Source organism: Girardinichthys multiradiatus, chromosome X (genome assembly GCF_021462225.1).
Source record: "Girardinichthys multiradiatus isolate DD_20200921_A chromosome X, DD_fGirMul_XY1, whole genome shotgun sequence".
Lineage (NCBI taxonomy): Eukaryota > Metazoa > Chordata > Actinopteri > Cyprinodontiformes > Goodeidae > Girardinichthys > Girardinichthys multiradiatus.
In genome coordinates, this window is record NC_061817.1 from 34,694,427 (window position 1) to 34,720,430 (window position 26,004).

At 40.4% G+C, this 26,004-nt stretch overlaps 1 protein-coding gene across 2 annotated transcripts in view; it reads left to right on the forward strand.

Annotated features, from left to right (window-relative positions):
* The first annotated feature begins 875 nt into the window (after window positions 1-875).
* The window catches only part of LOC124863507 (mediator of RNA polymerase II transcription subunit 25-like), a 30,799-nt gene continuing 5,670 nt past the window's right edge, over window positions 876-26,004 (forward strand). For both annotated transcript variants that reach the window (XM_047357897.1, XM_047357898.1), the window contains exons 1-15: window positions 876-1,033; window positions 3,206-3,377; window positions 3,462-3,507; window positions 3,620-3,744; window positions 3,812-3,910; window positions 4,009-4,129; window positions 5,257-5,413; window positions 6,463-6,584; window positions 6,735-6,810; window positions 8,505-8,755; window positions 10,424-10,525; window positions 13,653-13,735; window positions 14,096-14,153; window positions 14,257-14,364; window positions 17,700-17,876. In XM_047357897.1, coding sequence (XP_047213853.1) covers window positions 3,235-3,377; window positions 3,462-3,507; window positions 3,620-3,744; window positions 3,812-3,910; window positions 4,009-4,129; window positions 5,257-5,413; window positions 6,463-6,584; window positions 6,735-6,810; window positions 8,505-8,755; window positions 10,424-10,525; window positions 13,653-13,735; window positions 14,096-14,153; window positions 14,257-14,364; window positions 17,700-17,876 — 1,668 coding nt within the window. In that variant the 5' untranslated portion in view covers window positions 876-1,033; window positions 3,206-3,234. The remainder of the gene's footprint in view (window positions 1,034-3,205; window positions 3,378-3,461; window positions 3,508-3,619; window positions 3,745-3,811; window positions 3,911-4,008; window positions 4,130-5,256; window positions 5,414-6,462; window positions 6,585-6,734; window positions 6,811-8,504; window positions 8,756-10,423; window positions 10,526-13,652; window positions 13,736-14,095; window positions 14,154-14,256; window positions 14,365-17,699; window positions 17,877-26,004) is intronic.

Below are 26,004 nucleotides of genomic sequence, written 5' to 3' on the forward strand. Positions count from 1 at the left end.
AAACACAGAAGCACTGGGCTAGGAATACTTTCTATAGAAAGAAAAACAAAGCCTATTCAAAGTTGTCAAATCTAATTCTAACTTCCACCTTGTCAAAATGTGATTTTTTTTACATGTTAAATGATGCTTTAATACATTAATTGTATTACACCTAAAATATCATATATTTACATAACTATTATGTTCATAGGATGTCATTGTCAGTACGTTTGCATACAGACTGTGGTAATTATTATTATAATTATATGGACGATTGTCAGTAAAACCCAAAAGACAGTTGAAAAAGAATTTGCAACATATTAAACTACTTAAATTGTTGAATATAAAAAATTCTGTAAATTAATAGTATTGAACATATTTTTATGTTTCTTTGTAAATATGATGGTATAATAATAAAGTGCAGTAAGTACTACTAATTAAAATAGAATAAGAATAAGAATCTTTGTTCAATATAATATATAGTTATATAATACATATTAGTTCAAATAATAATTTTAAATATTAGATGTTTTATTCTCATTTTCATATTATATGACATGATATTTCAGGGATTTCAGAGTTTCACCCTTTCCTGCTACATACTTCTTTAAGTTGATTCTTAAGAGGCCAACACTTTGACCACTTTGTGGTTTATTTATTAACTTCAAAAACTGTTTTGCTTCTAAAATGTAAACCTCAACCCTGTTTTAGGCCTTTTTGAAACGGAAATCCCCGTCCGCCAGCTTCTTTATTTGAGCTGCAATCTCCCTTGCCAATATGGCGGGCACGTTGACGTGTCGCTGCAGCAGTCTTTAGGGTTTTGACCTGTAGGTGGAAGCACTGCGTCTCTGGTTGCATCTTTACTCTAAAGAAGAAGAAGAAGTGTTCCGCCTTGGTGGGCGGGTCACTACGTCATTTCCGTATAAAAATAAAACGAATGTTATTTTATTTATGCTAACGCTAGCCTCATTGCTTTGCGACCAATTTGAGTTCGGACCGATTTAATTCAGCTTTAACTGATCCTCCGTTGCAACGGAAAGCCGTGAAAAACCAGGTTAGTCCTCTTTGCTCTCTAGTTTTATGATATAAGGAAACAGTTTAGACTTGAATTGTCCAAAGCTTTCACATTAAGCTAAATGCTCTGTTGAGTTACATCTGTTGTTGATGCAGCTTTTTGGGTCATCTTGAATTTGAATTTGATTAAAGCTAGTTTTGTAATGCCCTGAACGGTAAGTTAGTCACACTGATAAACGGCTCCTCGCTTTTAATTCAATTCAAAAATACTTTATTAATCCCAAAGGGAAATGAAGCAATAAACAATCTGGACAACATTTGATCAGCTCTGGTTCAAAATCTGAACCATGTTGACTGATCAAACCTGGAGTTCATCATTCAACACTGCCCTGCTGAGTCTTTGAAACAAAGTTTAGGTTTTGTGAATTTTTGTTTTATTTGAAAACATGGAATTTCGTGATTCCGATGCTTAGACCTCATTACATTGTGTCCTGCTTGAATAAATCAGTGTATTGTCTGGTCAAACCTGGAGGTGCTTCAGAGCAGTTTGTAATTAGTAATTTTATTCTGTTGGTAAAAACAACAATGCAGCATAAAATAAGTCTATCTGAATTCTGATGCAGATAAAGAAGGTAGGCATAAACTGTATCTCCAATGTTTGAATTTAACTTTTATTGACCATGCTTTTTCTTTGATAGGGTGTGCAAAATGCAGTAAATTTAAAGTAATTTTCTAAATGATTTGTATTGCTGTAAAGGACTGAGAACATTTCCTGCGATACCTGATTAATTCAGATCATACATAATAGAAAGCTACAAAGCTTTTATTATAGCAGGATTTAATTACTATATTTAGAAACATCAGAATCCAGTGTTAGATTATAATTTTAAGCATTAAATACTTTTCATTGAGTTTATACATTTTGTCACCTTATTACCACAAACTCAATCAATATATTTTTATCCAGCTTTTATGAGATAGACCACACAAAATGGTCCATAATTGGGAAATGGAGGGAATATTATACATAGTAAGAATCTAAAAAGTGTGGCCTGCATCTGTATTTGGCCCCAGTGAGTCCAATAATGCCCCTTTTTCACTGGCTCGTTTTATTTGGTGCGGCTCTGGTCCACTCGGCCTTTCTCTCTACTCGGTAAGGTACCAGTTGTGTTTCCATTGACAACTGGAGCCATGGTGGCTGAAGCTCTGCCTACTGCCGTCAGTTTAGAGTGCTGTGCTGCTATTAACATTACTGTGTTACATGGTCACATTAAAGTAATTTGCGTGAAACAATAATAAATGAATAAATAGTTAGAAAATAAAAACATAAACAAAGTACTAATAATGTTTGTATTAATGTATATGCAAGAATGTCTTATTTATGCTTTTAATGTCTAAAATTGTCCACTGGGATAATTATCTGGACCACAGCCCAGCCAGAACTTATAAAATAAGGCTCAGGGGTTCTGATGTGAGGCTGGAGAAGTGGAGAGGAGAGACTCTGCTGTCTTGACTGGTGAAGCTCCAAGGTTTGCCTGAAGAAGTTACCATTTTGGGCTTCATGAGAAACTGTGTGTCTCAGCCATGTCAATAACGAGGACAAGGACTTTAAAGTGCAAAACCGCAGACTTTTGACCGCGGTGAAGTTAGTTTTAGGTTGGATATTCGTGCTCCATGGATTCAGAGCGACCCTCCTCCCGTTGATCCGATGTAGGCAGTCTGATTACGGGCAGCTGCTCTCTGCCTGCTCCCTGCTCCTGCAGACGCTGGTTCGCTTAAGGACCGTCAAGAAAGTACCGAAGCAAACACGTTGTTTCATGGTGGTTTTGTTCTGTAGGTTTGGGGGGAAATGAACAGCTGATTTTATGTGTGATCTAAACTTTGCAGAATCACCTTTCACTGCAATTACACCTGCAAGAGTTTTGTGGTATATGCACAGATGTAGCAAATAAATCTGACTCTGGTTTTCTACTGACTAATTATTTTGCTTTTAGGAGTATCAGAGTCAAAGAGGCTGATTATAAATGCTCGCCATGTTTTTTTTCTTCTGATTTTTGTTTATAGAAAATAAACACCACTTTTTGTTGGCCTGTCATACAAAATCACAATCAGATATATTAAGGTTTGTGGTTCTAATGTGACAAAAACACAAAGAGGTGGTGAATACGTTTGTGGTGCGGTGTAACATTCTTTCTTCTCTGTTTCCATCTAGATGAAATTTTATTTTCCTCCTTTCTTGGAATGAACTCGGCAGCAGTTATGGAGCCCCCCAGCAAGCCTGTGTCCAACCAGGTTGCTGATGTGGTGTTTGTCATCGAAGGGACGGCCAACCTGGGACCGTACTTTGAGTCTTTAAGGAAAAACTACATTCTTCCAGCTATCGAGTAAGTTCCTGAAAATACAAGCTGTTGGGTCGGTTCCAGCTTTCGAATTAACACTGTTTTTTGTTTGATCTTGGCCCATTAAAGGTATTTCAATGGAGGCCCCCCTGCAGAAACAGATTTTGGTGGAGATGTAAGTGTTCCTCTTATCTGTCCTTATATTCTGCCAGAGATTTGAGTATTTGTTGAAGAGGATTTGGAAATCCCTGAAGGTGAGCATCTCTGCGCCCTTTGTTTTTTTGCAGTACGGAGGAACTCAGTACGGTCTGGTGGTGTTCAACACAGTGGACTGTGCTCCTGAGTCATACGTCCAGTGTCACGCACCAACCAGCTCTGCTTTTGAGTTTGTGTCGTGGATCGACAGCATCCAGTAAATAACTTCTCTAACACTGACCAATATTTATCATCAAAGGTGTGCTGATTCATCTTTCCAACAGGTTTATGGGGGGTGGAGCTGAAAGCTGCAGTCTGATTGCAGAGGGACTTTCTGTGGCCTTGCAGCTTTTTGACGACTTTAAAAAGATGAGAGAACAAATGTGAGGCGCCATTTTTGTCTTTAACTACACAGACTTCTTCATATGTTCAAATTTGTGTATTATTTGAGCTTAACTTGGCATTTTGTGCACTGTTTCAGAGGTCAGACACACAAGGTGTGTGTGCTGCTGTGTAATTCTCCTCCATATCTGCTTCCTGCTGTGGAGAGTGTCAGCTACACTGGCTTCACAGCAGATAACTTGGTCAAAATCATCAGAGATGTGAGAGATGCTTTTCATTTTTTTTGCTGTTATTAAAGGCTTCAAATGTCTTGAATTTGCCTCAAACATTTTCCAACATTTATATTTATTAAGATCAATCTTCAACTATAACAAAAAAAAAAAAAAAACCACACAGCAGGCTCCCGCTGTTAGAATTTAAGGAAGATGATGAAGCCGAAATAAAAAAGAGCTGTGTGTGGAACAAATACGTACACCCATGCTGCTAATTTACACACTTGATCCCCCGCAGTGTTGCCTCTTCTGCAGATACAGTTGTGGTTGTGCCACGGAAACATCAGGAATGCCCTTAGAGAAGCAACTCTCGCCAGCCGTCAGTCTGGGAATGGCTGTAAGGACAGTGCACTATGCTATAGCAATACCTTCTTTTCTGTTGGGTTATAAACTAATACCAGAGAACCTGCAGGACTTTCATTTTTGCTTTAATGAATTAGTCCTTAGGGAAAAATATTGGAATCGGCACATTAGACCTGGAAAAAGCATAAACAGAAATCCTGAAAACAGCCAAGAAAACCCTGACCGTTGCGCAATGATTTTTATGCATTTAAGGCAGAGAAATTGTGTTATTATTATTTTTATTATTATTACTATCCTAGTGAGCTTTGTCACAACCGGCTTGTGGTGACGCACGATTAGGCGTGTGGTCTCATTCCCAGATCCGACCTCCGCTGCATCTGGAATGCTGTGCTTCCATTTACTCATAGCCGACAGGATCTTTATGTTTGAGCCGCTGACTGCAAAACTGCAAGCACCTGAATCCTCGTGGAGCTTTAATACAGCAATAGTTGCATGAGGTGAACAGGATTTGTCTTCAGATTGGGAGTTTTCACGTGTTTGGAGATCAGATATTTAACGATAAAACGCTTTTGGTAAGTTTAAAATGACATGAAACATTTCTACTTGGATACACTTGGATCTACTTGGAAATAGCTTGAATGAATTTGAATTTGGACATTGGAGCCCAGAATAGCTTAGAGCTAAAACGTAGTAAATGTGTTGCTGTGTTTGAGGTAATGATTCTATATGTATATTTTTTAATGATCAGCAAGGAGTGAAGTAATTTTTGTTTTATATATTTACATATATTTTGTATTGTAATTTATTTGCAGAGAGGAATTCACTTCTCCGTGGTTGCTCCTCGGAAGCTGCCGGCTCTGAGGGCGTTGTTTGAATGGGCATCTCCGGTCGCAGGTTCTGTAGAACCTCATCCCGACTACAGCCAGGATCCGTTCCACATGGTGCTCGTCAGAGGCATCTCCCTGCCTGGTGAGAGACGTAGTTCACAGCCCAGATCAACACTATGCACCAATTTAATTTAAAATAAGCCCAGGCAAGGAGGGTGACGTGTCCTGCCAAAGGACACAACGACTGAGACAGACAAAACGGGGGTTGGAACCGGCAACCCACCGATTACAGGAAGAAACTCCACCGTCGCCATGGTCGAGACTTTTTGCTAAAATAAATAAACAAAACCAATACAATGATAGATGAAAATCTGAAGGATGCTGAAAACTTAACAAGCACAGAATGCAAGGATCATTGACTGAAACAAATGGATTAAAACAGGTTTGATTCCCACAAAATGTATAAATAATTCAGAAGCAAGCTTTTAAAAAACAAAACCTTAATTGGTCAGTAAAACTGGAAAAAAGCTTTAAAACGTAAAATATCTTGAGCTAAAAGTGCTAATAGGATGGTGAAAATAATAAGAAATGACTCCAAGTTTAGAAATATTCATTCAATATATATACCGTGATCACTCACTTAATTACGCTGTGCATCGTTTGTAAAAAGGCCGCAGCAGACAACCAACAGTTTTCTGGTGGTTTAGTCTCCTTTTCATATAGGGATTTTTAATTCCCTTAATTAAGATACGAGTTTGAATTAGAACTTAAACTCTATTATTCCTTCATTCATTAAGTGAGTGAATTTATGTGTTCATGTTTCAGAAACACCAGCAGGTCTGTTATTGTCATGTTTGTTGCTCAGCTGACACACCCTGTCTTTTCCTGTAAAAACTCAAACCCAGTTTTGTTGTAATGGTGATTTTAATTGTCCACCAGAAGACTTCTCAAACAAGCCCTCTGTCTTTATTTTATGGACTCTGAGGATTCTTTTGTATTATGTAGTTGCTGTTCATTTTCACACCTCAGTTGCTTTTTTCACAATTCTTCTGCACTTTACTTATTCCTGTGAGGTTTAGTGGCCACACAGAGAGAGTTAGTTTAACTGTTACTTCCACATTTTCCAGTGTGTAGAAGTGAGGAACACATGAGCCTTAACACTTTCTTTCTCTCATAAAAGCATCTTTTCAGTTTCCGCAGGCGGAGGACCACCACACAAACCAGTCCTGCCTCTTCAGCAGCTGCCTGGCAGCCAGTCTGTTGTTGGACCTTCGCAGGCCCCCCCACCCATTAACCCCACACACCCTTATCAGGTAAAGGGCGAGCAGGCGCCAACGTATAAGGCTCCCTTCACGCTAATTCCCGCCACCTGCTTTTTGGCTCACTCTCAGAACGTGGTATTTATGTCTTCTTCTGTAAAATGTTTGACGCTGCAGTGTGTGCCTTTAATCTGCTTCCTGCAGAATCCGGCCCCCATGTCTGCTGCTCAGGTGGCTGCACAGATGGCCGTGGATGCAGCCAATAACCAGAAGAATCGCTGTAAGTTAACAGGAGGCGCTAAGCTTTTGAGAATAATTAATTTTTGCCAAGCTTTGTTTTGCACTTCTTGGTTTATCGACCATGGCTGGGATTTTGTTGTGCATTCTTCCTTTTTCCCATTAGACAACTCTTTATGTTTCTACTGTGTCTGCAGTGTTTTTGATGTTTACCAGAGTCGCAACTGTTGGAAAGGTTGTCGATGTATATAATTGAACAGCACTTTAAAAAAAAAAAAAAACCAACATATTAAACATACAAGAATTACATCAAAAATGTGACTTGGTCAGCAATATTGTGCTGTAACCTGGTAGCAGCGCATCATATTTTATTTGTTTATCAAAAAGTGGAAAATGATGTCCGCTTGGAAAGAAACGTGAGAAACCGAGTGCTGTTTTAAGCTCAACTCAGACACACAGTAAAAGCCACATACTTTAGAGCTTAAATGGATACAGTAAAATGAAACCTTTGAATGCCAATTGGTTCGAACAGACATTTTTGTGTTTTGGTCACAGTTTTTCCAATTTAAACATAAACAAAATAAAGATAATGTGTTCTAAAACTGATATCAGAAAAGCATGTGATGTTGTTGCGATGATGAAATGACCTACAGTATAGAACAAATCCATCTGGTTAATTAATAAACAAAGAGCTAATGGATCTTTTCCATTAACACCTACTTGGCGAGGTTTGATTGTCATAATGAAGTCGCTCTTATGACTCAACCGCTGATACCACGCCTTAGCCAACCAGTGACCAGCAGTCTTCTGAAGCCAATACTGGTACCTACAGGAAAACCTTAAAAACTGAGTCAAGATGAGCCAAGTAGGTAGTAGTGGAAGGGGGGCTTAATGAAGCAGTGATAATGTCCTGTTGCTTTGGGTTCATTTCAGACAAAGACCCCGGATAGTATGTAGTTTATGTAGAAACTGCAAAAAATGAAAATGCAAGTTTTCCATAAAAAGCTGACTACGTTGTAGTTTCGCAATAACTTTAGCTGAACATCTAAAACATTTGCTGCCCCATTAAACAACAAGCATCAGCAAATATATTGGTGACATAGCCTGAGAATATATAGCTACACAAGACAGGGCAGCACAGAACAAACAACTACACCCTCACACGTTAGGGCAATTAACCTCTCAGTCATGGTTTGGACTGCAAGAGGAAGCTGGAGTACCCAGAGAGAACCCACCCATGCAGACCCCAGGGCGGGATCCAAAGCTAGAGCCTGCTTGCTGCAAGACAACAGTGCCAGCAACTGTGCCCCCATGGAGCCCTCTGACCCATTCAACGTTGTAAATGAAATGATCCCTATGGCTTCCCATATATCACCATCGTCCAACGTTCACACTCTGCCATGGCCATTAAAGCAACAGGAACCTGAACCCTTTCCACACTGCTCATATAAAAAGATCAGGGGGCTTTTTGGTCATCATCACCAGCCAGTCCTACATTGCTTTGGTGTGGAGTGCTTTGGATAGAATCTTCCTCTACACATTTCTATGTTTTAAGTCTGGCACTTAACACCGCACAGTTAAAACACATTTGTGCCCTCTTCTGAATGAGTGGTGATTGCTTGAGAGTAACACATACCTTCATCTGGCTGCATGGTCCAGTTTATGGTGTCTACACCATGATGACTCAGCATGGATACATTAGATCACCATAGGGCTTGTTTTCTGTCCTCGTTCCAGTCGGTGTAGGTGGGCCTCCATTTACGAATCAGCCGCCCATCTCTCAGGTTCCTGGATTGAAGCACAGTCAGCCCAACATGTCAACAGTCACCACAGTGAACCCGCCAATGATGCCACAGCAGGTTCCTCCCAATCCACAGCAGCCGGTTCCACCCCCGGGACAGCCAGCGGCCAATCAGCAGGCACAGCAGCAGCCACAGCAGCAGCCCACAGCAAATCAGCCCACGGCATCGTCGGCACAGCCCAACATCGTAAGTTCATTTAGAATCAAGATACTTTATGTCATCAGTGGGGTTTAATGGATAAATATAGGTTACTTCTGCAATGTGAAAAAAATGGGTGTTCTGACTAAGCTCATAACATTATGATCAGACACCTGTCATTAGGAAGTTCCCAATCCTTTCGTTAGTCGAAGTAAAAGAAAAAACATCCGTAAATTCCCCTGGGATCTGAGAGTTATTTGGAGGTTAGTCCTTTAATCCATTTTGGACCTTCAGGAGAACATCTCTGATTCTTTGTCATCTTCTTCACCAGGTTTTCTGCGTGTAACTTAGTATTTGTTTGGTCTATAAAAAATGTTTCAGGCTTGTCTAAATAACTAATAATGAGGGCAGAGTTGGTCGCATTATCTGCCAGTGGTCATAATGTTAAGGCTGTTGGGGTTCGTCCTGGTTCGCTAAGATAACCACCTCTTCAGTGGTTGTACACATCAACTTGTACTAGTTTTTTCGAACAAAATGTTTCCGAAACGTTCCCCTGCAGTATTTTTGCAAAAGTATTTGTACCCCTTGACCTTTTTTTTTCTTTTTTCATGAAGTCCCATTAAAACTTCCAACTTCAGTGTATTTTAGAGGGTTTTAATGTTTTAGATCAACGCAAAGTGGGGCATAATTGTGAAGTTAAACGGCAAATGAAATTGATTGTTTTCAATGTTTTTAAATTACAAAAGTGCGGCATGCATTAGTATTCACCCTCCCCGAATCTGAAACTTTGTAAAACCACCATCTCATAAAACCACATTAAAATAGTTTTTACTTGTGGTTGTAATGGGTTATGCATAGTTTTGCAGGGTGATGTGTATGTCTTGTAAGGTATTAGGATTCGAGTTGTCTTTTGAAATGAAATGAAATGTTTATGCAATTGTTGTACTTGTTGTAAAACCTGCTCCTTACATGCTTAGAGGCACAGTCGTAAAAATGTTCCTCATGCTCAGTGCAAAGCTTACTTCACCGTGTTAAACGGGAGATAATCCACTTTATTGTCCCCTGGTGGGAAGTTTTTTATTGAACTAAAATGCTGCCATGTTAGTTGCTTTAACAAAAGATGAATAATGTCCAGAAAATAACCAGGTTGTCTGCAGCATGTAGAGTCGAGTAGGGATGGAAGTTAATGCACCAGTTAACTGGAAACAGATGTCATGGAGATGATATTTAGGTAAAGGCAGCCCAGTATATCTGCAGCGTTGCAGCTGATTCCATGGTGCAGGTTTGGTTTTAGTGAGCACACACAGATGCAGTGTTTGTCTGTATTAATTACTGAAGTGGGAGCAGTAGCAGGTTAACGAGACTGCCTAACTGTTAAACTGTCTGTTGCTTTTAATATGTGTCTCTGGAAGAAGGACAACTCAATCCAAAATGAGCTTTTAGGTGTAAAAACACACAACCAGATCTTTAATTTATGCTTCTGCAGCCTCTGGGAGTGTTTGGAGACTCAAATGTTGTCTGAACTTTAATATCTGACTGAATTTTCAATGTGATCGCTGCTGTCTGATCAGAACCCAACAATGTTCCATTTTCTCCAAAAGATCACAAAAGTACAGGTTTTGTTTTCTTCAGAAACCAAATTTATGACATTTTCTCTTTAATTAAAATGTGTATATACCTACAGTCTACATGTGAACTCCTTTCTTCTGCCCCTAGGCTGGTGTTGCCGGAGGTCAAGGCAATGCAAACCCAATTGGACAACCTCAACTGGTGGCAAATAAAGTTGTGGCCTGGACCGGTGTTCTGGAGTGGCAAGAGGTACCACAAAACAAAGAGATTTTGAGTTAGCAAACTAATCTGGTCTTCATACTAAGCATAATACTTGGTGAAGAAATCATTCTGGTTGGTCTTTGCTTTACATTCCTCCCAAGGGTGCAGTTAAGCCTGCAGCTTGTTCACCTTTTTATGCTGCAGTATTTATTTATCTATCTGTTTTATAGTTTTATTTATGCCATTAGTACATTTATTTATATTATTTTGATCAACAATCTTATTTAGAAGGGTGCCATCGGCAAACGGACAACACAGTTTTTCCTTTTCCAAAGTTTTCCATTAATATGCTGGGATCCAGTACTATATGATTTTTAACATGTTGTGAGTTAAAATTGAACTTAAATTAATTGATTTAATACATTGCACATTTCATCTACAGCAATATATCTGTGGTTACATTTGTTGCCTGTGCACATTTTTCTACCACAGTTTTTCCTTCCGGTTAACCTTCCATTAAAAGCCTTGGATACAGCGCTCTCTGCACAGCCAGGATCTTTAGCAATAATCTTTTGAGACTTGTTTTGTTAGTGGAGAGGGTCATTGACTGCCTGCTGGACAACTATGAAGTCTTCCCCATGATTTCATAGGGTATAACATGGCCAAAACATAAAAAGTCTTTGTTAAAAATCCCTTTTTAATGATTTTATATGAGATTCTAATTTTTGAAGTTTTTGCTTTTCATTGTATGTAAAACATTATCGTCAAGGTTCACAGAAATAAACGCTGAAAATACAACCCCAATTCCAATGAAGTTGGGACGTTGTGTAAAACGTAAATAAAAATAGAATACAGTGATTTGCATATCCTGTTCAACCTATATGCAATTGATTACATTACGAAGACAAGATATTTAATGCTCAAACGGATTGTTTTTTGCAAATATTCATTAATTTTGAATTTGATGCTTGGAACACATTCCCAAAAAGCTGGGGCAGGGGTAACGAAAGACTGGGAAAGGTGAAGAATGAAAAAAAAACACCTGTTGGGAACAGGTGAACAGGTTAACTGGAAATATGTGAGTGTCATGATGGGGTATAAAAGGAGCATCCCTGAAAGGCTTAGTTGTTCACCAGCAAGGATGGGGCGAGGTTCACCAGTTTGTGAACAACTCCGTGAGCAAATAGTCCAACAGTTTTACATTGTTACTCAAAGTACAACTGCAAGCAATTTAGGGATTAAAAACCGACATTCTGTAATAGGTATCCCCACGTGGGCTCAGGAACACTTCAGAAATCCATCGTCAGTTCAGACAGTCTGTCGCTACATCTGCAAGTTAAACTCTACCATGCAAAGAGAAAGCCGCACATCAACAACACCCAGAAACGCCGCCAGCTTCTCTGAGATGGACTGACGCAAAGAGGAAAAGTGTGCTGTGGTCTGAGGAGTCCACATTTCAAAGACGCATTTCGTCTCATCCGGGCCAAAGAAGAAGAGGATTATCTGGGTTGTTATCAACTGAAGTTGTTCATCAAGCAACAATTAGCTTTAACAATTAGTCCTCAATTCCCAAACGCGAAGTGAGTGTTAAAAGGAAAAGTGATGTAACACAGTGGTTACATGACCCTGCCCCGGTTTGTTGGAACGTGTTGCAAGCATCAAATTCAAAACGAGTGAATATTTGCACACACAAAAAAAAAAAACCAATAAAGTTGATCAGGTTGATTCTGTTTTTAATTAACGTTTTGCACAATGTCCCAGCTTCACTGGAATTGGAGTTGTATTTTCATCGTTTATTTCTGTGAATTTTGACACTTTTGAATTGAATTACTGAAATAAATGAGCTTTTCTGTGGTATTTTAATCTGTCAAGATGCACCTTTTTAAAATGACTTTAACTGTAGAATATGTTGGTGTCTTTAGGGACCTCGGTACCCTAATACCAGCATATGGTATCGGTTCTGGATTATTTTTCTAAAACATTAACACCCTGTTGTGTTTGATTAATATGAAAGCTGCAGGTGGGGAAAGCATGATGTAATCATCACTGATTTCCTGAAGCCACCATAGTGCAACGTCCTAATAACCCCTCATTATTGATTACTGCACAGTTTGATTAATCACACGTCTCTCGCTGTCCTATTTTCACTGGTTTAGCACAAGGTCAAATCGATCAAGTTTACTGTGCAGAACCAAGACGTTTGATGCGGGTGGCGTTTATGTGACACTCATGAGGGACACCATATGTGTTCGCACTGGACGGCGAGAGTCTGATCAATCGTCTCCATCGACTGCAGTCTCATCCTCCCTCATCTGTGTGTCAGAATTATCGAAGCCAGTTAAACGGATAGGGATAAGATTGAGAAGCTGCGTAAAGTCTAAATCTATAAACAGCCATATGGGTCATATTGGGAACATGAAACATTGCTCTTAATCTACAGCTTCCTTCTCCAGTTCAATCCACTATCGCTCTGTTTGGGAAGGATTGTTTGCCATGGCAGTTTGTATTGTGGGGAAGAATTACACTGCTGCATCTAGAAGTCATTTGGAGAGAGTAGTTGTTGAAAAAACAAAGGATCAGATGGAGGTTTTTTTAAAGTACAGCGGCATCAACACTGTGATCTGTGTGGGTTTTTCTCTGTAGGATTCGCCAACAATCAGCCCCTGATTTAGGCGAAACGATTGTTTTGTTACTCTCTGGGTCTCTGCTCCATGTCCTCTCTGCCATAGCCCACACTTAAAATAAATTACCCATTTGTCTTCAGCGCAATAAATCTGTAATTGAGTACAGTGGACCTGACTAATGTGTGATTGATTAATCATTTATTCTGTATTGATGCCCTGAAGATGAGACTTGGCAGTTCTCCCATTGGGACTTTTTGTAATTGCTTGTCCTGATTGGGGTCACTGACAAAGGTTTGTGCTGGACGAACCACATGTCTTTTTTTCCTCAGAGATATTCACCACCGTGCCGGAGAAACACTCCGACTCCCAGGTTTCAGTTCTGCAATTCACTCCTCACCTGTTTCCACTCTTAATGCAAAGAAGAATAATTATACTGTATTTATGTTAAAATTCAGCTTGTATTCGAAAGCTTTACATATCACATTTCAATTTCTCAGACCTACTAAACAAATTTCCATTTGTTTCTCTCTTCTTGTTTTTCCTCCCTGCAGAAGCCCAAGGCCTCTTCTATGGATTCAACCAAGCTGACGCGTTCTCTGCCGTGTCAAGTTCACGTAAACCAAGGAGAAAACCTGTGAGTAGCTGAAGCTAGGTTCAGAACCATTGTGGTCAGTTTTGAGGTCCTTGTGGCTTCAGAATGCAGGACTGATGACTGTAAACTACAAGCTGCTCTGAGCAGGATTGGGTTGAATCTCATGATCTCTGTGCCATCCATTTAGACAGGTATTGGACTCTTTACAGATCAGATTATACAAAGTTAGTGTGGGTGCTCTCACGCACCCGTTTGGCGCCTTTAACATCTGGATGTGCCACGTTCTGGGAAATTTACTCGACAATATAACCCTGATCAAACTTTTAAAGTCCTGGTAGTGCTGTCAGTGTTTATGTTTCAAAAGCATATTTCAATGAAGATAATGCTTTTGTTTCCTTGCAGCAACACAGACCAGTGGCCACAAAAGCTCATTATGCAGCTGATCCCACAGCAGTTACTGGTAAACCTGCTTTATTTTATTGCTTTCTGTTTGTCTTTTTTTGCTGCAAAAACATCTTAAATGATGGCTAAATATATCCTGTCTTGGTTGTTTTTCCCTGCAGACGACATTAGGTCACCTGTTCAGAAACTCTCGAATGGTTCAGTTTCTCTTCACCAACAAGGACATGGAGTCCCTGAGGGGGCTCTATCGCATCATGGCCAATGGTTTCGTGAGTATTTCTCTCTTGCTAAACCTCAAACGTGCTTTCTTTTCTGTTGTTCCTTTAATACAAATCTAAACACAGGTTCCTTCTCTGACCACTAGGTGGCCTGAACATGACGCCTTTTTCCAGTAATCGATATTAAAAACTCAGAAGGAAGTTTCTTGCCCAACATATTATTTTAAATGTCCTTCCATTTCAGATAAAAATTTTCTGTTTTATAGTTAAACCTAGTTCTAAAGGTGCAGTATTAAAACAAGCCAGGCGTTGGCAGAATTTAGGCAAGCTGAGCTGTGTCTCAGAATTCAATTTGTGCTCCACTGAAGACACATTATGATTTTATACCATTTTGTACTCGGTTTATGAAGCTGACGCAGCTTCTTTTGCAAGTTTTTTTTGTTCTGTTGTCAATTTTCATTTATTTTCATTTTGTTAGAAGAAGGATCTATGTGGAAAAAAAAAAAAATTGTTACATAAATAAGTCCATCTTTTTTTCTGTTTATTTAAAAAGTACAAGAATCGATCAAAGTGTTGCACAAGGTATAAAATCACCAGTTAAAGAGTAAAATAAATAGTATTAATAGTAAAAGTATTACAGTTAGCCCTTCCTTCCTTGATTCACTGCTTATCCCATATCGGGTCGCAGGGGCAACAGGTCGCATCAGGGGTAACTCCAGACATCCCTCTCCACTGTGACATCCTCAAGCTCATTCTTGGGGATCCCAAGGTGTTCCCAGGCCAGACGAGATATATATAGTCCCTCCTGCAAGTTCTGGGTTTTCCCCAGGCTCTCCTCCCGGTGGGACCAGGAGGCATCCTTATCAGATGCCTTAACCACCTCAGCGGACTGCTCCACATCGAGCTCTCCCTGAATGACTGAGGTCCTCACCCCATCTCTAAGGCAGACTGCGGGTCTTAATGCTCAACTCCGATTTTTTTGTGAAATTAGAATAATTTTTTTTTTTTTTTTTTTTGCATGGTCATTCACATTTCCATATACAGGGGTTTGGACAATGAAACTGAAACACCTGGTTTTAGACCACAATAATTTATTAGTATGGTGTAGGGCCTCCTTTTGCGGCCAATACAGCATCAATTCGTCTTGGGAATGACATATACAAGTCCTGCACAGTGGTCAGAGGGATTTTAAACCATTCTTCTTGCAGGATAGTGGCCAGGTCACTACGTGATACTGGTGGAGGAAAACGTTTCCTGACTCGCTCCTCCAAAACACCCCAAAGTGGCTCAATAATATTTAGATCTGGTGACTGTGCAGGCCATGGGAGATGTTCAACTTCACTTTCATGTTCATCACACCAATCTTTCACCAGTCTTGCTGTGTGTATTGGTGCATTGTTATCCTGATACACGGCACCGCCTTCAGGATACAATGTTTGAACCATTGGATACACATGGTCCTCAAGAATGGTTCGGTAGTCCTTGGCAGTGACGTGCCCATCTAGCACAAGTATTGGGCCAAGGGAATGCCATGATATGGCAGCCCAAACCATCACTGATCCACCCCCATGCTTCACTCTGGGCATGCAACAGTCTGGGTGGTACGCTTCTTTGGGGCTTCTCCACACCGTAACTCTCCCGGATGTGGGGAAAACAGTAAAGGTGGACTCATCAGAGAACAATACATGTTTCACATTGTCCACATCCCAAGATTTGCGCTCCTTGCACCATTGAAACCGACGTTTGGCATTGGCATGAGTGACCAAAGGTTTGGCTATAGCAGCCCGGCCGTGTATATTGACCCTGTGGAGCTCCCGACGGACAGTTCTGGTGGAAACAGGAGAGTTGAGGTGCACATTTAATTCTGCCGTGATTTGGGCAGCCGTGGTTTTATGTTTTTTGGATACAATCCGGGTTAGCACCCGAACATCCCTTTCAGACAGCTTCCTCTTGCGTCCACAGTTAATCCTGTTGGATGTGGTTCGTCCTTCTTGGTGGTATGCTGACATTACCCTGGATACCGTGGCTCTTGATACGTCACAAAGACTTTCTGTCTTGGTCACAGATGCGCCAGCAAGACGTGCACCAACAATTTATCCTCTTTTGAACTCTGGTATGTCACCCATAATGTTGTGTGCATTTCAATATTTTGAGTAAAACTGTGCTCTTACCCTGCTAATTGAACCTTCATACTCTGCTCTTACTGGTCCAATGTGCAAGCAATGAAGACTGGCTACCAGGCTGGTCCAATTTAGCTATGAAACCTCCCACACTAAAATGACAGGTGTTTCAGTTTCATTGTCCAACCCCTGTACATATGACTTGTAGTGATCTCCTGTGTGAACTGCATTCATACAACTCAAGCGTCCCGCATGCGCAGTAGACAACGCAATGACGTCACATGCGCTTGGTGTTTGCGGAAGTAAATATGGATGGAAATGTTGGTTGTTGTTTTTCTTCTTGGTTCCGCGTAGCAGGACCCAGAATAGTGACGTTTGTGGAGTATCAATGACGTACAGGTCAGATGAATGCGACTTGGCCGCACAGACACAGGTCGCATTTGAAAAGATCAGATACGTATCAGATTTAGGACCACATATCCAGCTGGCGGGGTTGTGTTTAAAAGATTGGATCTGTGTCGTTCAGACTGTCATGAAAGGTGTTGATACAGGTCGCATAAGGGCAAAAAAATTGGATTTAGGTCACTTCAAGCTGCTGTGTGAATGTAGCCTAAGGCTGAGTATCTCATGTCCATAGGTAAGGGTTGGAACGTAGACGAACCAGTAAATTGAGAGCTTTGCTTTATGGTTCAGCTCTTTATTCACCACAGCAGAACTCGAGCGCCGCCTGTGTTACTGCAGACGAAGCCCAAATTCGTCTCTCCATTTCTCATTCCGTCCTATCATCCCTTGTGAACAAGACACCAAAGATGCTTAAGCTCATTCAGGTAGAGACTGACCCTGCCCAGAAGGAGTTTACCACCTTCTCCAAATAACACGATACAAATACTCTGTTTAACTACAACTAAAAGCCAAAATACATAAGTGGGTTTTCAAAGAGCCTTAAAATAGTTACAGTCTGTGCAGCTTGGATGTTCCACAGGTTTGGTGCCACAGAGAAAGCTCGGTCAGCTCTTCCTTTAAGCCAGGATCTGGAAGTGTCTAACAGCATTTTAGCTGTGGACCTTAAAGCTCTGGTTGAATTTAGGTGCTACAGTTCAGACAAATGTGATGGTGCCATACTGAAAAATCCTAACACTATAATACACAAAACATTTTGATTATTATAGATTGTCTTCATATTAACATGTTAAATTACAAAAAACAGGCCTAAAATCTGTGTATGGATGTATTTATGTTTATACATATTTATTTTCATATATATAGGCAGGCTGCGTGCACTTTCCCCACACAACTTCACCATGTGAGGTGCGGGTGCTAATGCTGCTGTACTCATCCAAGAAGAAAATATTCATGGGCCTGATCCCCAATGACCAGAGCGGCTTCGTCAACGGCATCCGGCAAGTGATCACCAACCACAAGCAGGTCCAGCAGCACAGAGCGGTGAGTGGCTGGGGGCTGGGAAAGTGATCAAGTTGTGGTAAACCCCTTTGGCTGAAATGACTTCACAGATAGTCCTTGTATTATTTGCCCAACTGTTTTTCAGCTGTGAGATGTTTGAGGGGTTTCTTGCATGTTTCAGAGTCAACCCACAGCATCTCTCTCAGTTCTGTGATGGAGAGCTGGACAGGTCCTGCTGCAGCAAAGCATGCCCAAATCATGACACTTTCACCTCCATGCTTTACAGTTGGTATGAGGGTCTTTTTCTGGAAGGCTGCAGTTGGTTTATGCCAAACATGTCCTCTGTTCTGGTCCAAATAATTCAGTCAGTCAGTCATTTTCTACCGCTTATTCCATAGTGGGTCTCAGGGAAGCTGGTGCCTATCTCCAGCAGTCTATGGGCAAGAGGCAGGGTACACCCTGGACAGGTTGCCAGTCCATCGCAGGGCAACACACATACAACCACGCACACACTCATTCATACACCTAAGGGCAATTTAGATTGACCAATTAACCTAACAGGCATGTCTTTGGACTGTGGTAGGAAGCCGGAGTACCCGGTGAAAACCCACGTATGCACGGGGAGAACATGCAACTCCATGCATAAAGACCCCCGGCTGGGAATCGAACCCAGGACCTTCTTGCTGCGAGGCAACAGTACTACCCACTGCGCCACTGTGCAGCCCCAAATAATTCAGTTTTAGACTGATTTGTCCAAACAGCATTATTCCAGAGGTCCATGTTCTCTGGGGCAAATGTTTGACCTTAATGTTCTTCTTAGAGAGCAAAGGTTTCCTCCTTACACATCTCACGTGAAATTTAAACTTGTGTTTTTCTTTCTGATTGCACAGACCTGCACTTTCATATCAACAGTAGCAGGGGCCTGCTGTGATGACATTTTAGGGCTTTTGGAGACTTCTTTTAGCATCTTATGGTTATCTTTCCAGGTAGACCTGCTTGAATAGTCAGAGCCGGGCATGTTGGCAGTCATTTTAAACGTCCTCCAGATGTAGACTATTTCCCTACAGTGGAATGGCTGCTTTCAAATTCTTTTGAGACCACTTTAAATCCCTTATTAGACTCTGAAACTGCTTCACTATTTTTTTGACGGCATCAGACAGCTCTCTGGGTCTCACCTTGGTGTTCACTATGTCTCAAACAATGCAAACCATGTTTAAAAAGAATAAATGTGGGATTGTCCTAATTTATTCCTTACTAGTAATTCAATTTTTATTAGGTTTTACAGATAATTTCAAACGGTCTTTTCTTTACCCCTATTGTTTTTTATTTGTAGTATGTACTATATACTAAACTCTGTGGTCTTTGCGGAGCCCCGTTTAAAACGTGTCCTTCAGCATCAAACAGAACAGAGTTGGGTATAAATCATTGAGGCTGTATAGACTCCAGTCCTCCTGGACATGGTGCAGAAATCTGACGGCGACGCTCCTTCGTTCTCGCCTCAGAGCTAAAGGTGAATCTGGTCCTGTGTTCATCCCTGCAGATGGGCTGATTTAAAACGGGTCCACCAGATTAGCCACCTTTTCCATCACGTGGCTCATCTCCAGCTTCTCGCGTGGAGGAGAGGTGCTGCACGGCTGTTAAACATTGCAGCGAGCAGCCAGGGCGGCAGCATGTTGCTCTTTAAAAATAAAGCTGCTCGGCGAGTTTACATGATTCAGATTACATTTCTCCTCGTGCTCTGATATCGGTGTTGATAGCTCTTGTCTAACCATCCTGCTAATTTTATGTCTTTGCGAGAGGCCCAGTATGTGACTCATAAGTCATGTGTGAATGAGTATGGAGACATTTACAGAAGGCAGAAGACAGGAAATTTTAATGAAAGCTTTTTTCTACCTCTGCCTCTTGTGTATCATCACAAATTCAGTGCTGCATTGCTAACAAGGAAGTGCTACAGCAATCTTAACATAATTAAAATTCAATTTGAACCAGTGGTTACGATTTCTCTATGCAGAGCCCTCAGAGTGGCATTCTCCAGGAGCATTCTCTGTTTCTTTTCACAATAGAATATTATGGCGTTTCATGTGATGCAGACTCTTCATCGAAGATCGAACAGGTTAGTGGGTTGACAGGTGGAGATGAATCATAGACGGCAGAGGAGAAACGAGCTTTTTTTTCCTCCCTGTTAGTTTCCTTAAAAGACCCAGAGCCATGTGTTTCATCGCTGTTGGTCAGAGAGCGCAGCGCGTATTAGCACCATCCTTGGGTGATTTGTTCAGATTCAGTAAGATGGATGAGTGAAAGTGTTTTTCCATCACGCTTTCCTGAGCCTGAAGTTAATAATTTTTGCTGGGAGTGGAGATGAAATGCCCTTCATTTCCCCTTGTGTCTCCTGACACAGAATCCAGCACAGGCCTATCACAACACTCTTTTAAAATTGAAGGGCTGTGCAGATAAAGCATCTGGATGCTGTTAGTTTTCATTTTTTAAGAATCGGAGGTTAGATCCTTAAAGATACTTTCCGGATTTTTCTATGAAATCGATCAAACTCACCTTTAAATATAGTTTTTCTTCTAAACACATACTGCACCTTTTTTTTTTTTTTGGAAATTGTTCCGTAATCAAGATAAAACGTACCCTCTTAAAACAAGCCTTCAGGCGCACATGGCTCTGATGACATCACAGAAGGCAAACGATCAGGTTTCTTCTTTAGCTCATCCATTTTTATTTTTCTTGTTTTATTATTTTCTGGGTTTTATTTTTAATCAGATTCCTCCTGCAGAGATGTTTGTGTGTATTCTGTATCGCTGCAGTAAAATAAGAGAACGCTGCATGGATTTTAGGAAGACTTGGCAACAGTAAAGCTCAAAGAATTGGTATGAGAAGAGGACTAGAGTAGACTGCTGTGCTCAGAGTTTATTAAAGATCCTCAGGCATCATTTTGGGTTAAAAACTGTACATTTAAGATCGCGTCACCCTCTGCTTCTACAGAGCATAATTGCTCCTCCACATCATTGAATTCAGGTGTTCCAGTACTTTCATGGCCACAGTCTACAAACATGAGATATGTGTCAAGTACAAAGATGCAGCTATAATAGCTGATGCTATTAAGGGTGCAAAGGGTGGGCCAACCTCATTTAAAGGGGACGTATCATGCAAAATCCACTATTTTAGCCTCCAAATACATTTTGTTATGTAATTGGATACTGTAAGAGTGCAAAAAAGTAGATTTTGGTCTCTCCAGGTGTTGCGGAGATCTTTATATCGGGATCTTTATTTTCTGTTTGAGTCATATTTTTCAGTCCATTCAGTTTTCTCTATCATCTGTTATGTTTTTCCAACTGTTACGTCACAGTTTTTGCTGCAGAACTGGTTAAAATTTATTTTTTGCGGAAATCTACCCACATCAGTGGGGCTATTCCTATTTCCTTCACTTCAAGGACGAGTTCTTCTGCATCCTTCAGTATCAAGAAGGATTTGCTGAAAGACTTCATCTGATTAAGGGGTCAGTTCCTTCTGTCTATGGAAACAACGAACACAGCAAAGCAATAAGCTGCAAATAACTCTGACTACAAACTTTATTTTAGACATGAATTTATTGTGTGTGGATATGACGTCCTGGCCTTTGTGTTGATAGTAGTAGCGTCGTGCCTTCTGCCTATGTTAGCGCTGTGTGTTGCTTTTAGCTCCTTGAAAACAGAACCGTACTGCGTGTTTTGATTATTATTATTATTATTGTTTTTGCCGTTTTTGTCTTGTTTCCGTGCCGCTAGATGGATGGCTGAAAGGGTTTAATTTGAGCGCACCTTGAGCTGTAGGGGGGCGTGTTGTGAAGTGCCCCAGTAGCATTTAAAGAGACGGCGCCAAAACGAGTTGCTCTCAGACGCACCTCAGAACAGGTAAAAGAGAAGCCTGTGGAGCTGCAAGAACAAGGAGTTCAGACCAAAGCATTGCAGTTCCACTTCATATAGACCACAACTGGATGATTTAAGACTGAAAAGGAAAGATTTAAAAGCATGATATGTCCCCTTTGAACCCTCTGGGTTAGAATGGGAACTCACTCAAATTCATATGTGCCCATCTCTGGCCAAAACACGCAAAGCACTATTATATTTTTTTTGTTTGCTTTTTCTAAGCTCATTTTTTGAAATCCTGCAATTGGAAAAAAAAAATGTATTACCTAGCTGTGTTTTTATTGTGTGTGTAAATATGTGAAATAAACATTTATGTTTTTTCAAGGTTTAATGTGCTTGGATTTTAGTTATATGAAACTATTTAATTTGTTCTTAATTATTCGTGCTGGAGGCACAGATCAGACTGTTTTCTAATCCATACAGGGTTAGAGTCATATTTAAACCAGTAATATTTAGTCAAATGACACTGAGGAAGTTACCTTTCCTATATGCTTCCTGTCGCCATCAGTAAGGTTCTGAAACAGTTCTGGTCGGTTATTTGACCTCTCTCTGAAGAACTGGTCATTTAAGACTGTCCAGTTGGATCATCCAGTTATGTCCAAGTTTAAATATTTAGCTTTTGAGTTGAGGTCAAATTAATTATTCCACCCACTTTATGCAACGCAGCAGTTCCACTGGTGTCAGAACAGCCCTCACCATGATACCGCCACCACCAACGTCTTGGGAATCCTCCTAACACAAGTCAGCATTGTGGATCAAACAATGCCTTGTCTGAATGTTCTCCAGTTTGCTCCACGCCCTCTCAATCCATCGCGATGTTGAAATGGCATTACTATGGACAGTAACACCTGCGTTTTAGCAGTTTCTGCTTCATAAAAGGTTTCAGCCTTGTTGGTTCCTGAACATCCGGTTTGATTTCCTTCCATCTGGAGGAGACAGTTTGGATCTTTGGGTCTGTTTATGTAAGCAGAGACAAATTTAACTTTGAGACACATCATCTATTTTATTCACTCTTCATTCCTCACGCTTTTGTCGATTATTTGACGGAGCGATATGTGCCATCAGGTCTTGTGTGAATAAAAAGTAAAATTATGGTTTTTGAGATAAACACTGTTTCAGAACATTTAATCACATGGTGGGGCACAAAAACACCTGAAAAATGCACCTTAAAAACTGTGAATGTGAAGAACCCTGCGGGAGGCTTCTGGTTTCTGTTACTGCTTAAGTGCCATTTTCTGTGTGATATTTTTCATTATTATTATTATCCTCTAGATTCTGCAGAAGATTTTAGTGACTGAGACAGAGTTTGTGTGAAACACCTTGCAGGATTGGGCCTGATGTTAAATCTTCATTTTGTTTTTCTCTTTCCATCTGCTGCCTGACAAAGTGGGTGTAAATGCCGTCTTGCAAGCTTTCAACACTGGTAACACAGTAAATTGCATAAAGAAAATATATGTGCTGTTAATATAGTTTACGTCAGCAGAAGGTGTGTACAGAAACAGCAGACTGGCAGAATTTCGAAAGCGTTTGATTACTTTTTACCAATTAAGGATTCATTTTGCACTTTATTTTTATTTTTTTTTTACCAGAAATTGGAATACAAAAAGATGTCTTGTGAAAAGCAGTTCAAGTTGTTTTTCACTTGCTGTATAAATATAAACGTCTGCTTCCATTACATTAACTTTCTACAGAACCTCAAGTGGTGTTCTGGGGTAGTACAGCGCCAATTCACAACACATGTCGTGTCAAGGCACTTTACAAAGTCAGTTCAATCGAATCATTCAGATTTCAAGTCAGGTACATACATTCCAATTAATCCTAACCATTGAACAGTCAGATTCAGTTATTTATTCAAATTGGATAAAATGTTTTTCTATCTAAGGAAACCCAGCAGATTGCATCCAGTCAGTGACTTGCAGCATTCACTCCTCCCGGATGAGCATGTAGAGACAGTGGACAGTCACTGGCGTTGACTTTGCAGCAATCCCTCATACTGAGCATGCATGTAGCGACAGTGGAGAGGAAAAACTCCCTTTTAACAGGAAGAAACCTCCAGCAGAACCAGATCTGCCACGACCTACTGGGGGTTTGAGAGAACAGAGCAGAGACACAAAAAGAACCCAGAAGCACTGATCCAGGAGTCCTTTCTATGGGAAGGAAGAGTAAATGTTAATGGATGTAGCTCCTTTAGTGGCTTCATCTAGGAAAGAAAGACAGATGAACTATGAGCCAGTTTTCAAGTTGAGCATTAAGCATTATCATGGTGAACATGAAGTTGTTGCCAGCAGAAGCTTGGACGATGCCCCCCTCCAGGAAGGTGTCACAGGTAGACACAGTGTCAGGCCAGATGTAGCTTCTAGGAAGAGAAAAGAGAGAGAACATAAAGTTAAAAGCTGAAATAACAGCAAAAATGCAAAATTGGAAAGTAGTGGGAGAATGCAGCGAAGAGGGTGAAAGTGGTCGTTATGTCCTCTAGCAGCCTAAGCCTATAGCAGCATAACTACAGAGATAGCTCAGGATAACCTAAGCTACTCTAACTATAAGCTTTATTAAAAAGGAAAGTTTTAAGCCCAGTCTTAAAAGTCCCCCCCTCTGGCAGGAACCAGCGCCAAACCAGACCAAAGCAGGTGGAAATCTACCCTGAAAGCAGCTGTCCTGCTGGGGAGGTGGGATTCTTTGGTTTGACCCTGGACTAAAAGTGGACCTTTTGTAGTGGGAGGATGTCCAAGATTTCAACTGAATAAAATATTCCCCAGCATTTTATTTCCTGTTAAATATAAATAACAATACAGGATTTCTGTTTTTGTTAGCAAACAATATTTAAACCCAGCCACCCAAGATGAATGTGTTTTACAGAGTTTGTGTTAAAAAACATTGATTAAATCCTACAACCGAAGTGGAAATATTTAATTAAAGGAAGACCGGATATTGGCCTGCTTTCTTCACAGATAGTAAGGCTCTTTCCTCTAAAGCTACAATATTTTTCATCTTTTATGTTCTGAGATACAGAGAAACATCTCACAGGCTGTGATTGTTAAAGATGCGTGGATTATTACGTTAAAACTGGTTTTAATTCAGTTTCAAAGACAAACTGCTATTAAATTGTAAGCAGATTGTTATCCCGATCGGTACTCTCCTTTTGAGTCCTTAAAATCTACTCCACCGACACATTTTTGTGCAGTCTTGGGTGGCAATCAGTGGCTTTTAAACCATAACCGATATGAAACAATCTGAGGTTAATGCTTTGTTAGTCTGTTTTAATCTCATTCTGGACTCCGCTGTTGCTGTTGAAGATCAGGGTCCCCAGACCACAGCGGCTCTCCTGGCAGAGGAGGAGCTGCTGTAATCTGCACAAACGGCCCAGGAATCCTTTCTGGAATCTAGAATTAAGTAAATTCTACATTTTTCCAACTAAAAAAATCTTCTCGTATAGAGGAGTCAGGGTGAAGTAGAAGATGGCTGGACAGAGCGGTGCTTCGTTTGCAGTAATCAGACCATTGCTATGGTAAAGAAGGAGCTGAGCTGAAGGGAAACGCCCTCGATTTACTGTACTATGTTCTAACCCAGATCGATACCAATAGAACTGGGTCACGGAGACAACTAACAACCTCTACTATCGTGCAGTTTTTAGAGTTTAGTAAAAATCAGATAAAGGTTAAAGAAAACTGGAGAATAGTATTGGCCAGGAAAATCCTGATTGTTGCATCTATAACTGTTCTTGAAAATAGAACAATGAACAATTTCTAAAGTGTGTTAGGCTTTCGGTTCTGGAACATTTTCTGATTTGACAATCAGAAAACTGAGTTTTGAAAATGTTCAAGTTAAGGTGAAAAATCTTGTTGAAAGCATAAGGTGTAAAACGATGACAGACAGGAAATGAATTAAAGCTATGAATGGATAACTTAGCTAATATATGTGAGATGAAAAAGGTGCGAAACCTTAAGTCTAAAAACATAAAAACAATCAGCATCATTGTTGGTGACTGAGTCGTGGACTAAATGTTGGTCTCACTGTCAGCAGGAAGTGTTCTTACATGGTCACAAAGACCAGATATTTTTACCTTATGAAGCTAAACTATATGCAGCCTTTAACATTTTAACTCGGAAATTAAAAAATATGGAAAAAAATCAAAAGAAATGTTTCTGTTTGACTGTTTGTCAACTCTTCATCACAGGATACTCACTGTGGGAATCCTTCATGTCTGTTTGGGTTAAGCTCTGCAGCTTATGCTTTATTTTTTTATGTTGACACAGATTTGC